Source organism: Ursus arctos, unplaced genomic scaffold (genome assembly GCF_023065955.2).
Source record: "Ursus arctos isolate Adak ecotype North America unplaced genomic scaffold, UrsArc2.0 scaffold_27, whole genome shotgun sequence".
Lineage (NCBI taxonomy): Eukaryota > Metazoa > Chordata > Mammalia > Carnivora > Ursidae > Ursus > Ursus arctos.
The window spans coordinates 28,524,057-28,538,971 of record NW_026622952.1 but is presented as its reverse complement, the minus strand read 5'-3'; the positions used below and the strand labels follow the sequence as shown (position 1 = coordinate 28,538,971).

The window sequence follows — 14,915 nt, the reverse complement described above, 5'->3', positions numbered from 1 at the left end:
ATTGATACATACCAAATGCATAGCTGGAAACTTTTATTAAATATGAACTGAAACTACTGGTTTACTATATCTTTTATAGAGGACAGTATGGGTGTTTGTTAACTTGAAGACCAGTCACAATACCTTATATTCTGATACCTCAAGACACTTGTTCCACTAGTCATTAGGTACTTACTCTGCCAAGCACTATTGTAGGTGTCGCATTATTTTATATGTTTCAACAATACAATATTTTGGTACCTTTGTGAAACTTATATATGCTCTTTTGGATTTTTCAGTCTTTTATAATTTAAATATTATCTTTCTCCCAAATATGGCTGTTGTATTTTATAAAGGACACATCTATTTTTCCTTGAAATTATATAAATGTTTTATTTTTTGAAGTTAATTTATAAAGTCAACTCTTATTCCCCACCTCCCCCGCTCCCCTTAACCTTTGGCTCTTGGACAACAAAGGCTAAGGGAACACTAACCCACAAAAGGTCTTTAAAAAAAAACAATTAAACAAGGAGAAAAACTTTGTCAAAATGGGTTGAGTCGTATTCCAGTCCCTAAAGGTGAGAATGGGTTCACCTTTGCCCACATCAATGCGTCATTCAACGAGATAGTGGATTTCCCATCTTCAAGGAAAAATACAGGGCCCTGTACACAGAGTTGAGGAAAGAGAAGATGGGATTATACATTTGCAACATGCTTGTAACTTCCAGAAACACAATCCCTTTAATAATAATAATAATAATAATAACAATAATAATAATAATAAAAACACTGGCAGTATTCAGACAATAAATGTGAAAAAAATCAGATTTTTTTGAACTGTTCCCAAACACAGAAAAAATTTTAAATATCTTAACATTATGCCCCCATGTCTTTCAAAATAGAATTTGGTTTTATAATCTGAATTCTTTGAATACAGTAGTGGTACCAATGACAAAGGTATTGCTAATCCATTAATTAATACAAAGTTAGCATTTTATAAAGGCATGTATGCCTAGCCTAGACTTAAATACGCTTTACTACTTTACTCATATAGCCTACATCAATACAACTTGGGAAATTATTTAAGCCAGGAGCTCTGAAACTGCTCCCCAGAAGATGAAAACTATATTGCTGTGTATGGTATACATAATTTAAAATCATGATGTACTAGCGTATTTATGGTTCAGTTCTATCAGGTACTCTGTGTACCAAGGGTGGTTCTGAAGAACCAAATGCAAAAAAACCTTTTAATCTATTTCTCCCAGCTCTCAGAAAGAAAAGCATGATTTCAAAAACACGAAATGGACTAAAAACTAATATTCTTAATTATCTTCTAAAGTTACCACATTTTTGATCACGATTTCAAATGATACAGATTGTTGTTATTAAATCATGTCTAGACATTGGAAAACCCATCATATGAAGTGGACTACTTTCTACTTAAAGATACTTGACATTTCACAGTTAAAACCAGAGCATTAATTTTCTGTTGAAAGAGAAAGATGCTGGGAGGGAAGCACCCCATTTACATTAGTCCTAGCGGATAATTAGTAGGTGCTTTCCTATTGTAGGTTTGGGTGCAGAGAGGTGAGGCAGCATATCTGCTGGGTCATTTGGCTACTGCAGATGGAATGGAGAAAAAGAACCTGAAGAGAAGAGAAACAGGAAGGTGCGCTAGGAATATGAAGCAGGGACTAGGAATGGCACAGGGAGGGCCACGAGCAGCCCTGAAGACACAGTCTACAAACTGCATGATGTTTTTTGCTCTTAAATTATAAGTTATTGACTTTACTGCTTTGATTTTTTATCTCTGAACATAAGTGGTTAAAGAAAGCACGCACACAACTAAGCGTCCGACCTGGTTTTTGGACTATGTTAGCATATTCTGAAGACGTAATTAGTTGATCGTGTCAGGTCAAGCTATGGATAGGGTTTATGTACGCAGCAAGCTATTTAATTTAAGTGGTTATCCCCAAAAACAGCTGTCCCCATTGGGCTGGCATATCAGTATTAGAAATGTAATTAGTCACATTCCTTTAGAAGTAGAAGAATTAACTCTGTGAAATATGAACAATTTTCTGCGAAGTGGTGTTTTTTCAGTCCGGACTGGAGCTTCCGTCTGCCGTGTATGTGGACTCAGCTCGGTGTGCTCCACGTGGACAACTCCACCCGGCCTGGCTCTGCGACCACGAAGGTGTCTCCACTTTCCCCGGAAATGGAGCACTGGGGGGTATCATTCCCCATCATTACTTCTGACTGTACGCTAGGGACCATTCCTCATGATCGATCCCAATAATTTGTAATCGCTGAACAACTCAGTAAGTCAATGTAAGAACATGTAATCAATAATATATATATGTCAGTGCTTAATTTCTTTGTGTTTATAAACTACAAACGGAGACTATAAAGTTAATTTTAATCTATTGCGATATGATAATTTGTGTTGACTGTTGCTTGGTGTCCCATATTTAATTTCCCTAAGGATCTGATCTACATATATTTTTAAACATTTTTTACTAAGTATACCTATTAGATGAATTGCTTTCATCAATTCAGACCGTCTCTGAATTTATTTTAAGGAGACAGAGAGACCATTTATACAAACTATAGAGCATTAAGGGCAATATTTTCCCACTAGGCATCAGTCCTTTCTAAGGTACCTACTTTTATTCAGATTATGCTTATTTTAAGACCACAGTTTTTAGAATAATGAAACAAGTGGAAGCAATGGAAATGAACAATTTATGCCTTACATTAGGCTGTACCTGGATTTTTAATCCCGTAAGACAAGAGATGTGGCTATCAGAATGACTGGGCAGATTTGATCCAGTCACGTAATCTGGTCCAACAATTCCTCTGAGTGGTTCTTGTTGTAGTCTCTTTAGTAAAGTTGCATAAACCATTTTTTGTGAATCCGAAGGGGGTGTAAATGCAGACTCTTCCGGTGATCTGTATTTCCAACAGATACCACATTTTCATTTTCGTAGAACCATAGAATTATTAAGGTTTAAATCAGAAACAGTTCCTGAGGATTATTTAGTCCCCCTTTGGAGATGATGGCATCTTAGACTTAATTTATAGTAAAACAGAGTACTTTAAAAGGGCAGAAAAGAACAGAACTGTAAATTATTACTGAACACATGCTAAGCAAACTGAGATGCATTATTTGACTAGGAATGATAGTGAGCCAGTCCACATTTTCAACAAGTTTGTCTATAATATTAAGTAATAGCTCCGCAGTCCCATCTTCATATCATCTTCACTCACCGGCCGATGGACGGTGTGCAAGCTCTCCACGCATCCAATTCCTCAGAAAGGTGCTCAATATTTAAAGGCACTGACACCACCCGCCGTTTTAATAGCTGACTGAAACATGTGAAAAAGAAATTAACATCTGACATCCAAGACTAAGGTATCAAGAAAGCAAATGAGCTTTAAATAACTGCCATTTCAGATTTAACACCTACTTTTCAAAAATATATGTGTACACATGAATGTGTGTCTGTGTGTGCACACGCGCGCGCTGACTTTTCTATCTGGCCTTTAAGTTCCCTGAAGTCAAAGACGCTCAATAAACATCAGTTGCATGATGGTCTCAGTGAGCAGATGAATGAATGAACTGCAAAGGAGGTGTTGGGGGGATGGGTTAAAGAGGAGAGGAGGATGAAGGAGTGCACTTGTGATGAGCACGGGGTGATGGATGGAAGGGCTGAATCACCATACTGTACACCTGAAACTAATATTACACTGAGTGTTAACTAGAATTTAAATAAACACTTAAAAAATGAAAGGTAAAACTAGTAAAAAGTAGATAAACAAATGCAGGAAGAGGCGAACTCTGGAGAGTGGACAGACGAGCCAGGTGAGGTTGACTAAGAGTCGCACACGGCCGCTGCCCGGTACAACGCACATCTGAATTAAAAATGAGTATTAGAGGAGTAAGAAAGCAGGTGGGTAGAACAGCAGCAGAAGAATGTCAACTAGTGGAAAGGAATGGAAATGCTGCTTCAGTTCTTTAAAGACAGAGATGTGTGAGAAAAAGCAGTAAAACACTGACATCAGTGATCCATCATATCTGTGTAAAGAAAACCGGAAAAGAGATATAGTTAGTATTAATTAGGAAGCTTTAGATAAAGGATTACTAGTCCTAGTTTCTAGAACAGGTTACAAAGTCAGTGTGTTTTTTAAGGAACTAGTTAGCTGAAATTTTAAAGTAAAAGCTGTTTGGGAGATAGAACATAAGACCTTAGAGATGAAGTAAGGGTTAAGTAAGCCTAAAGTGCATTTTATGGTTACTCCCACTAATCGTCATCATTCTGCCGGGACATGATAACACTTGGTGAGGAAAAAAGCGTAAATGTCCCCCTACACACACACACACACACGTCTAACACTGTAGTAATACTATCTCAAATCGAGTAGTAGCTTATCATTTTCTTTTACCCCAAATTACTGAACTTAAAATTCTGATTGACAATGTATCTAGCTCCAAGATGAATTCCTTAAACACTCTGGCTTCCCTGTCTACAAATCTGCACGTGATAGGACTTTATCTGTCCAGTAGTGTTTGATGATCTAGTATACATCAGGCAGTGTCAAAGAGTGAGGAGAAAACCAAGGTAAACAGGTGGAGAGGACACTGAGAGACTATCAGGGAAAGCTTCCATATGTACGGGGATCACAAGTAATTTGGTTTGGCCGGAGTGGAGAACAGAGAAGGCTACGGTGGGAGACATGCTCGGAATCCTATTTTTGCAGACTTTTAACGTAAGACTAAGGATCTGGAAGCTCTGTGATGGCCAGTGGGGAGTCCTGGAGGGTCCCGAGGAAGGGTGGTGCTTCCAGGAGGCGGATGCCGCAGGAGGAGGGGTTGGAGCAGGAGAAGAACAGAGACGCAGAGATGAGGTGACGAGATGCAGGACTATGGCAGGGGGAGTTAATGCAGACCCTAACTATGGCCGTCAGAGCAAACACTTACGCAGGACCCCGATCATGTAATTCTGGGCAACAGAAACACAGTGACACAATCAAAAGAAAGAGAGAACACAGGAGAAGAAGCAGACTTGGGGAGGAAGAGGATTTTCATGTTGAGCACACGGAGTTGAGGCCAGAGTTTGGCGAGCCACAGGAGCGACGCCTGAAAATAAAAACTGCCACGGAGGTGAGGGCTAGAGCCACAGAAATGGTGAGGTTTCGAAGGACAGAGAACTGAGCGGAGAGAGGGGTGGAGGGAGACCTGGAGAGCGAGCTGAGAAGGTGAGGAAGGGAGGGAGAAGAGGGCCAAAGAGAAAAGGCCCGGGGGCTCAGTATAAGGGGCCAGGGCATCAGCTTGAGCACAAGACAACAGACCATAATCAGGGAAGTAAGTTCCTTCCAATTAGAGCCTTCTGAATTTCTTGTGCTAAACTAGCACGCTTAGATATATTCTCCCAAGCTCCCCTGCCTTACATATAAAAGCCTCCTTTTATTTCTGTTACTATTTCAAGGGACCATTTTGTCTCTTTACTTTCATTATCCAAGTTCTATATAAATGGAACATATTTCATTAAATACTATTTTCATTCCATGTGGTATATGCTATTGCTCCCATAAGATATTTTAATGTTGTTAAAAGTTGCTTTTGAATTTGGGTCTGCTGCCTGCACAGAAATAGATTTTTCCTTGAGTTTCCCGGCACTCTCACTTCCCACTGTGCCTTAGTCTGCTCCAGGTGGCAGCCCGGCACCGACACACGACCTTTAGCGAGACAGGGAAGAGAAAGGAGGCAAGAGGAAGCTTTCTTACAGAAAGTCTGCCCCGCGTGAAGGGCACACAGAATAACTGCCTGTACCCACAGCCTCTCGGCATTTCTAGGAGTTAGCTACTCCGCCGTGTAGCAAACTAGTCAACTTGGAAACGATGCTTGGCGAGGGTTCTTTTTGGTTATAGCAAGTCTGAAGCACAATGGCTAAAGTTCAGCAAGCTGACAGAAAATGGAGGAGTTTGGCGGGACTGTTAGGCCTGACTCTAAAGTAGTGAGTTACCTGCTGTTCACAAATCCTCTTTGCCTTTTCCTACTCTAGAGATCGGAAAGCTAAAATACCCAGTTTCTCTGCTTCTTCTAAAAACAAGGTTCTTTCAACAGTTCTGGCTGAAGGGATATAACCCAAGTGGGCCTCTTCTGCCTATGTCGGATGGCCTCATGCTTTGGGGTCCCTATCCTAGTCACCCTTCTCTGCTTCCTGCTTAGAATGCAGATCCTGTCACCATGGGTTCCTCAAGCAAGTGGAAGGAAGCCAAGGAGGGCAGCGTCAAAAGAAGGGAAGAATTTGGGTTCTGGATGGACTCCACAAACAGCTCTAACAGCCCTAGAAGGCCGACCTCAAGTGTCTTGACGTAAGACCAAGAAACCCCATGTGTTTAAGCTAGAATCAGGATTTCTAGTATATACACCCTAATTCACCTCTAATTCCTATAGTTTACTGCTGCTTTATTATAAAGTACATGCTGAATGAATCAGTAGATGCATACAATATATATTTGGTGCCTTCTGGAGACTATCTTAGTGAAAGGAATGTCTCTCATTTCATAACAGAAGAGGAATCAGTTTTACCTTGTGTACTCATAAAGTGCTGGAACAATGCTTTGGTACTGTCTTCTGATAGCCAATAATGCACCAATATAACCACATAATATGAGTAATTCATTTCGAGCCCTAAAAGAGAATATATTTATTTATTTTTAATTCCATAACTTGAGGTCTAGAACGCTACTCACATATGTAGTTACTGTACTTGTGTCTCTATATTTTGATGAGTGACATTTACAGCAAAGTATGTTTAGAGAATTTTCCAGGGGCGCCTGGGTGGCGCAGCCGTTAAGCGTCTGCCTTCGGCTCAGGGCGTGATCCCAGCGTTATGGGATCCAGCCCCACATCAGGCTCCTCCGCTATGAGCCTGCTTCTTCCTCTCCCACTCCCCCTGCTTGTGTTCCCTCTCTCGCTGGCTGTTTCTGTCAAATAAATAAAATCCTAAAAAAAAAAAATTCCAAACTTGAAGATGTTTTATTCATAAGTTAACGCCTAGTCACACATCATGTTATACCACAAATCATGTTTAACTCTTGCCTTCTTGTTTTTCTCTATTCCTTGACTGTTTCTTCATGTAAGTTTTTCTCTAAGTACCTCATTAGGCCAAATTTAGGAATTCCTGGCATACTGTGTAGGCTCTAGGAAAGGACAGAGCATACTCACTCCATTTCTTGCTAGGGAAACTTGTCAAAGTTTCCCAGGCTGTGGCATCATCTTTTCCACACACGCCATTAAAGCAAAAATAGCCCAAAGCCTCCCTTACAAACTACACACAGTCTCTGGGAACTTTCATTCTATGGACAACAGTGTCCTGAAATGATATCTGAATGCAGGGATGGTGTCTGTTTTTCACTTTCTAGCACCTTCACTTTTTCCCCCAGCCTAGTATGCTTTGCACACAGTGGCTATTTAATAGATATGACCACTAGCTTCTAGAGGACTTGAGAACTAAGACTACCCCAAAGCTTTGAATTAGCCCTATTTGAGCCAGGTAGGGGTGTGTGTGTGTGTGTGTGTGTACAAACACATATATAAACATACACACTCTAGGTATTAGTAAATAGGACCACTAAGATTATTTCTGTTTCAAATTGACCTCTGTATTTTTTCTTAAGAACAGCAAATAAAGGGGCACCTGGGTAGCTCATAGGTTAACGGTCCAATTCTTGGTTTCGGCTCAGGTCATGATCTCAAGAGTCATGAGACTGAGCCCCAAGTTGGGCTCTGAGCTCAGCCTGGAGTCTGTGTGAGATTCTCTCTCTCCTTCTTCCTCTCCCCCTCCTCACTCCCCTCCCTCTAAGATAAATAAATAATCTTAAAAAAAAAATAGCAAATAAAAATGTAATTTTTCTACAAGGGACTCTACCTGTCCAGGATGATCTTATTTTGTGATCTGAACACTAAAAACAATATAGCCATTTTAAAACATTACATAGGTTCAGTTATATATTATATACTCACTTAGTACATGTATGCAAGACTAATTTTTCAGTACGAATATAACTCAACAGGTCAAGAACAGGATAAATGGCATCCAATGTCCAATTTGAACTAGTGATATTTTCTGGCAAAATAAAACCAAATAAGAGATTCTCTAAGAAATAGTATTAACGCAACTAATGAATCATCGAACTTTACATCAGAAACCAGGGATGTACTGTATGGTGACTAACATAATATAATAAAAAAACATTAAAATAAAAGAAATAGTATTAAAACATGTTCATCCAATTTTTAACTTATGTAATTAATTCTCCTCTGGTCAATCCCATCTACCTCCTTATTTTTTAGATCACAAGTATTTGCATATTTACCCTCTCTCAAGTGCCCATACCATACAATTAGCAGTCTCTTTACTTTTTAAATTTAGGATGGCCAGAGCTTGGTTTTAAGTTTGCTTATCGATATTAATGAAAAGATCAAATAAATGAGTAGATTTTAGATTATACTAACAACCAGAAACTTACCTTTGATGAAATCAATGCCAATAGGAAGGGCTTTTTCAGGTTCCTGACTTAACAAGTAATATTTCACAGTTTCAAATATATTACCATCTGCATGGGCTGTTTCTGCTAACTGCATACATTCCTCTACTGTGGGTAGCTTGCACTGAAAAGTAATTGGTTTGATGACGTTACTACAATTTATAGGGATAAAAGCAACAGTATAACTACTAAACATTTCCAGTATGTCTAGTATGCTAGTCACTCAAAATAGATGTAAATGAGATAATCTGTATTAAGAGCATGCACTTATGAAAATATCTTATACAGTAAATAGGGTATTACCGAAAGAGTTAATAGTTTTTCATCACATAAATATCTAATAAAAGAGGTGGAAGGAAAATTGTCCTGACTGCGATATCGGAATTAGTTTTCACACGTGTAATTTAGAAAAAAAATGCTGAGATTTGTTATTTCAAGATATACTGACCGATGCCAGAAACCACATTAAATGTAGAAAACATCAACGATACGCTCTTCCATGGCCTCTACACCCTGGAGTTTAATTTCACTTGGTCTTTGAGACAAAGCCACATCATTTCAAGCACGAAGGCAGAACGCATACAACTTCTCAAAGTTTTTAGCTCTGACATTGTGAAATGCTACCAAATGGAGATTTGAACCTATGAGATTTCATTACTATAAAAGGCAAAGCAATACTCCCCATTCTTTTCAAACAATTTTTTTTCCTGTTGAAATGGAGAGTCTGTTCCTCCCTCAGGTAAGTTCTGCTTCCACAGTGTAGGCAGGAATTAAGTTATCTTTTATATCCAAATCTGATGTGCTCATGATGTTTGAAGTGGAGTGTGAAAAGTTTGCTCGTTTGTTTCTAAGCAACACCTATAAATAGCTTAACGCTTTGTCTCGCGGGTCTTGGGCAACTGTGAGAAGGGGCTCCCACAGCAGACGGGATTCTGGGTTGTGACTACGCGCCGCCATTCAATCATAGAAGGTCATCCCTCCGTTCGCCTTTGAGATCGTCACTTTCTTCCCTTCGTACTTTTCCCCTTTATGTCCCCTCAAGTTACTAAGATGGTTTATCTGATCTATGTATTAATGCATTTATTCAAGAGTTTCATAACTTCTGTGATTTAAAGTGGGTGGGGGGTGGGTGAAACAGGTGATGGGGACTAAGGAGCGCCCTTGCTGTGAGGAGCACCGGGTGTTGTATGGAAGTGATGAATGTCTACATTGTACACCTGAAACTAATATTACACTGTATGGTAACAACATGGAAGTTAAATAAAAGCATAAAAAATAGATAAAAATTTGGTAAACTGAACATTTTAGATTCCTCAATCTCTCTTAAAAAAATTACAACAAACTAAAGGAGCTTTCATACCTATAACATTTCATATTGTTTCCCCATCTTCATTTACTAAATGCCAGTTATTTACTGAGTAACTACTATGTGCTAGGTACTATGCCTGGATAGATAAAGTTTCTTCACTTTGATACATGCTCAAAGAGTAAACGGAATAAAATAATGGTTTCTATTGAAATTTTATTCTCAAATAAAATATAAGAAGAGTAAGATTATCATTCCTGTAAAATTCCCAAAGTTATATAAATTAACATAATATTTGAAGATATAATTTTTAGCATTACTTGTGAAATTGTCCAAAGGTAGTAACACCTTTACACATGCTGACTAGTCTTTCTAAAGAGTTATTAATGAAGTCTGACCAGAAAGCCTGATTCCATCCTTTTAGAATATGTGATGAAAAGACTATGTGAATGCCATCTTACCCATGTCATTACCAGTGTGTAAACACAGACAAATATTTTGCCTCTCTAAGCCCCAATATTAGCACCTGCTGTTCTCACCTCAGAAGATATGTGGGTTACGCTTGAAGCACTAGGCAGGGCGCCTGGGTGCTCAGTGGGTTAGATGTTGGACTTCGTCTCAGGTCCTGATCTCAGGGTCCTGGGATTGAACCTGGTTTAGGGCTATGCACTCAGTGGGGTGTCTTCTCCCTCTCTCTGGCCTCCCCCCCTTCCCCTCCTCTTCCCCCTGCTCCTGCTCTCTCGCTCTTTCTCATATCAATAAATAAAACTTAAAAAAAAAAGGCACTATGCAGCAAGTGTAAAGTTCCTACTTCCTTCCCTATTTTAATTTCAGCATGGAAGTAGCTCTTATTTGTCATGTTTGTAAAAGTAAGTGCAGCTCATTTAAAAAATAATTCACAGAATACAAAGTGTATAATGAAGTTCGATCACCCAAAATCTCACAACCCACTGGTCACTGTGCACACTTATCCTTTCACAGGTATTTTCCCTATTATCACACACTCAAGTCACTCACACTCACACTCACTCACACATACCTGCTCACACACTCACACATATGTTCGCTCATACACACACACACACACACACACACACACACACTTCTGGTCTATTTGTGCTATCATAATACTTAGTAAGTATCCATTGTTGAATGAATAAGGCCACTCAGCCCTGGAGGACAAATTCAAAGTCATAAAAGTGAAACAAAACATTGTTATTTTTGGAGTTAAAGATAAGAAAATGTTTTATTATGTCTTACATTTTTCTTAAAATAACTGTACATATCTCCTTAAATATGCTATAAATAACATAAATATGTACACAGTTATTTTCAAAATGAAAATCACATGCGTGTGCATATTTCATATTCTGCTTTTTATATAACTGTTTTATAGTCATCTACCGATGTCATAAAAATAGAACTTCATGATCTTTTTAATGGAGTAAAAGCACTGAAATACAGAAATGTACTCCAATTTACATAAACAATCTTCCGATTATTGAATATTTTGGTTGTTTTTATATATAATCTTGGTACATAAATTCCTATATTCTACAAAGGAGTAATTCTTTAAAGCACTTTAGAGTAATGCATGTGAATTTCATTATACTTTTAAGGATCCTAAATTGCCTATTTTTAAAAAGTTAGCATAATGTTCCTTACGGTACAGAGCGGCAGAGTGGGAAGGGCTTGGGATGAGAGGCAGACATGCTGAAGCTGAAATTCACACTCCACCTTTAACTAAGGGCAGTTCCTTACCTTTTCTGAGCTCACTTTCTTTGTAAAATGGAACAATATCCCCTGCTTTTCAGGGTTTCATGAGAGTTGGGTAAAACACAAATCTATGTGAAAATCTAGAACTGTTCCAAGCATACAGTAGAAGCTCAGCAAATGTCACATATTGTTATCATTTCTGTTATATTTATAAAAGGGTTATAAAGGGATATGTTTGTTTCTCTGCCTGAATCTCTATGTGCCCGAACCTAAAATTAGTTACATCATAGCACTGCATTCCAAACTGGAGTATGTAATATCCTTCGCGTACCTTCTCGTGAAGCTCATTTATCTCTTCAGTACACCCTGGGTAGAAAGCACAGAGTTTAACTAACTGTAGTTCATTATCAGGAGTCATCAGGAGAAGATCGGCTGCCAGATTCCTATGCACATAACAAAGGGGGAAACTTCAGTTAAGGGAAAAAAAAATCTAAAAATAACATTTAGAGCTATTTCAAAGGAAGAAAACCTTACCACCTCCCTCGATTTTCTACTTATATAAACAGTACTAATTCCTTACCTAATTATGAAAGTCTTCTAAAGGTAGATGACAGAAACTGAAGAGCATGAAGGATAACTGGATTATGAAATTTCTATAATTTTTTAAAAATCTAAATGAATCTTTATATATTTACAATTAATTTTGTTATTACAGAATAATTGTCTAACCAAACTAAGTAGTAAAAGATATGTTCTTTGGAGTGAATTATAAAGCACACTTTGTGAAAGCTAATTCTCATCAGCTTTAGTTATGCTAGCAAACCTCGGCTGGATAAGCCAGTTCATCAAAACCAACAGAATACTTAGATGTTTGAAGTTTAGAATTTTGGGTATTCTGCACCTCTCCTAAACTTTAGGTGGAAATCAAAGACAGAAATGCAATTTTCTGGGGCGCCTGGGTGGCTCAGTCGTTAAGCTTCTGCCTTCAGCTCAGGGCATGATCCCAGGGTCCTGGGATTGAGCCCCACGTCGGGCTCCCTGCTCTGCTGGGAGCCTGCTTCTTCCTCTCCCACTCCCCCTGCTTGTGTTTGCTCTCTCACTGGCTCTCTCTCTGTCAAATAAATAAATAAAATCTTTAAAAAAAAAAAAAAAGAAATGCAATTTTCTGATTTACTTTTTAAAGATTCAATAAATGGAATAAAACACTTAAAATTAGGTATTTTAGTAAAGTTTTGTATGGACTTAACAGCTTTACATTAAAAATATTTTGTATACTACTTTTTAAAAATCACTAGGTAAAGAGTTTTTGGTTGCATACATCATAACTGAGAAGACACTAACTTTTAATGGTTCGAGATGTTATTATTCCATTTTCAAGAAACTGATATATGACATATCGAGCATAACTTAAGAATAGATAATACTCCACATGTGAATTTCTGATGGGCAGACTTCTGAGAGTAAAATCCTCCTTCACCTTCTTTGTGAAGCCTTCAGTAAAATGTACGTTGGTCATTTATATGAACAAATTATTTTAAAGACATTAAAAGATGTTTAATCAAGAGTATCATGGACATAGAACAGGAATAGAGACAAATTGTTTGTGTCAAATATTCCATTATCATGGAGCAGGTAAATCTTTAGAGTGTTTTTACAAATCTCAAATTAGGGTAATTCATCTGTTCTTGCTAAAAGGTTTAAATGACTATATTTTCTGATACCAACATTTAATAGCAGTATTCAATTATGTCCATGAGAATATAGAAATTACCATTTGCTTTTACAGTGCATAAAAGAGCTGTGCTAAACTTCTATTCAAACTTCCATGAACTACAGACAAAAGCCTGACTTTCTCACTGTAGTATAATGTCCTGATACACTGAAATTTACAGCAATGCTAGCTAATTTTATTCACTCTTTAGTGTAATTTATCATTTATTGAAAATTTAGTACACCACATGGAGAAAATGTATATATTTATAATGATACGGACCTACCAAATAATCTAAAATCTTGAATTTTGCTACAGAACGGCCTTTTCACTTGCTTAGTTAACTCTCATTTTGTACTGTAGAAAGTCGCAGTTTTTTTATTACACAAGTTTTAAGTATAAAATTGGGACTGATTTTGCATCTAGGCTACAGGAACTGTTCTTATTACTTTGTAGTTAGGTTTTATATGTTATAAATTCTATAAATGAACTAGCATTCTGTAAAACAATGAAGCAAGAACAGGTAATGAGCAGTTCTTAATATAGAGTTAATATTCTAAAACTAAAATAAAACATGAGCTTTTTAATTAAATGTTTTTATAAAACTAGATAATACCTGTATCCAACAGATGGAAAGCTAAAAAGAAAATGATTTTAAATATGAATAACATGGATAATATGCAACGAGAACCAAGACGAAGGAAATTTTTACCAGTAAATGTAAAAAAGGCAAAGTACACTTGGTTTACAAATTATGAACATTCTCTTGAAATTATGCAGCTATCCATTTTTACTTAAATTTCTGGAGCTCTATGAATACCCATGAGGATTACAGATTGCCCCTGGAAATAAACCTGATCGGCACCACAAATTTCAGAATTTGAACTTTATCCTAGTTTCTGGTGCACATATTTATGGATAAAGGAAACCTCCTGGGGCAGTTACAAGGAAATGGAAAATTGTTTTATATTAAAAGCAACTAAGACATATAGTCAGTTGAAAGATTTTTTTAGATCTCACTTAAATTTAATTTCTAATTCTGTTTTGCTACTTCTTACCCTCACCTAAAAAAAAAAAACCCAAAAACTAATCATATTTTATTTAGATTAGATGATGACTTTTAGGCTGGAGTCAGTCACCTTTGTGAATGAATAATCTGAGTTAAACCTCATGCTTTGGGATGGGTCCAAGGCAAGTCACGGTAAGCATGTAAGTGACTGCTATCCTTCCTGACAGAGGGAAAACTGGGTGCTCTCTGAGGATGGTGGGCATTTAAGACATTTAAGTCTAAGGCTGACGGTGGGGTGCTGCTACATTTGGGTTGGGAGAGGGAGCTCTTATATGAGCGTAAGATATGGTAATATAAAACCCTGAGATTCCTGATTCACTATGAAACCCCCAGATCCAGAAAGAAGAGGAAAATGGGAAGTGTTGCTTCTTTGCGGACTTAGCCACAGATTAAGGAGGTGGTACAGTGTGACAGCTGCCATAGACTGGATGCTTGTGTTGCCCCCCAAATTCCTATATTGAAATCTAGTCCCCAATATAATGGTGTTTAGAAGTGGGGCCTTTGGGAGGTGATTAAGTCCTGAGCGCTGAGCCCCCATGAATGGAATTAGGGCCCTTAAATCTAGCTCATCCTTTCCACAA

General features: G+C 37.8%; 1 protein-coding gene across 2 annotated transcripts in view; it reads right to left on the bottom strand.

Moving 5' to 3' along the window:
- Positions 1–407: 407 nt before the first annotated feature.
- WDR17 (WD repeat domain 17) overlaps positions 408–14,915 on the bottom strand; it is a 108,801-nt gene continuing 94,293 nt past the window's right edge. For both annotated transcript variants that reach the window (XM_044387580.3, XM_057303413.1), the window contains 7 exons: positions 11,886–11,997; positions 8,515–8,656; positions 8,009–8,111; positions 6,572–6,673; positions 3,247–3,345; positions 2,745–2,928; positions 408–642 (listed from right to left, as the gene is read on the bottom strand). In XM_044387580.3, coding sequence (XP_044243515.2) covers positions 523–642; positions 2,745–2,928; positions 3,247–3,345; positions 6,572–6,673; positions 8,009–8,111; positions 8,515–8,656; positions 11,886–11,997 — 862 coding nt within the window. In that variant the 3' untranslated portion in view covers positions 408–522. The remainder of the gene's footprint in view (positions 643–2,744; positions 2,929–3,246; positions 3,346–6,571; positions 6,674–8,008; positions 8,112–8,514; positions 8,657–11,885; positions 11,998–14,915) is intronic.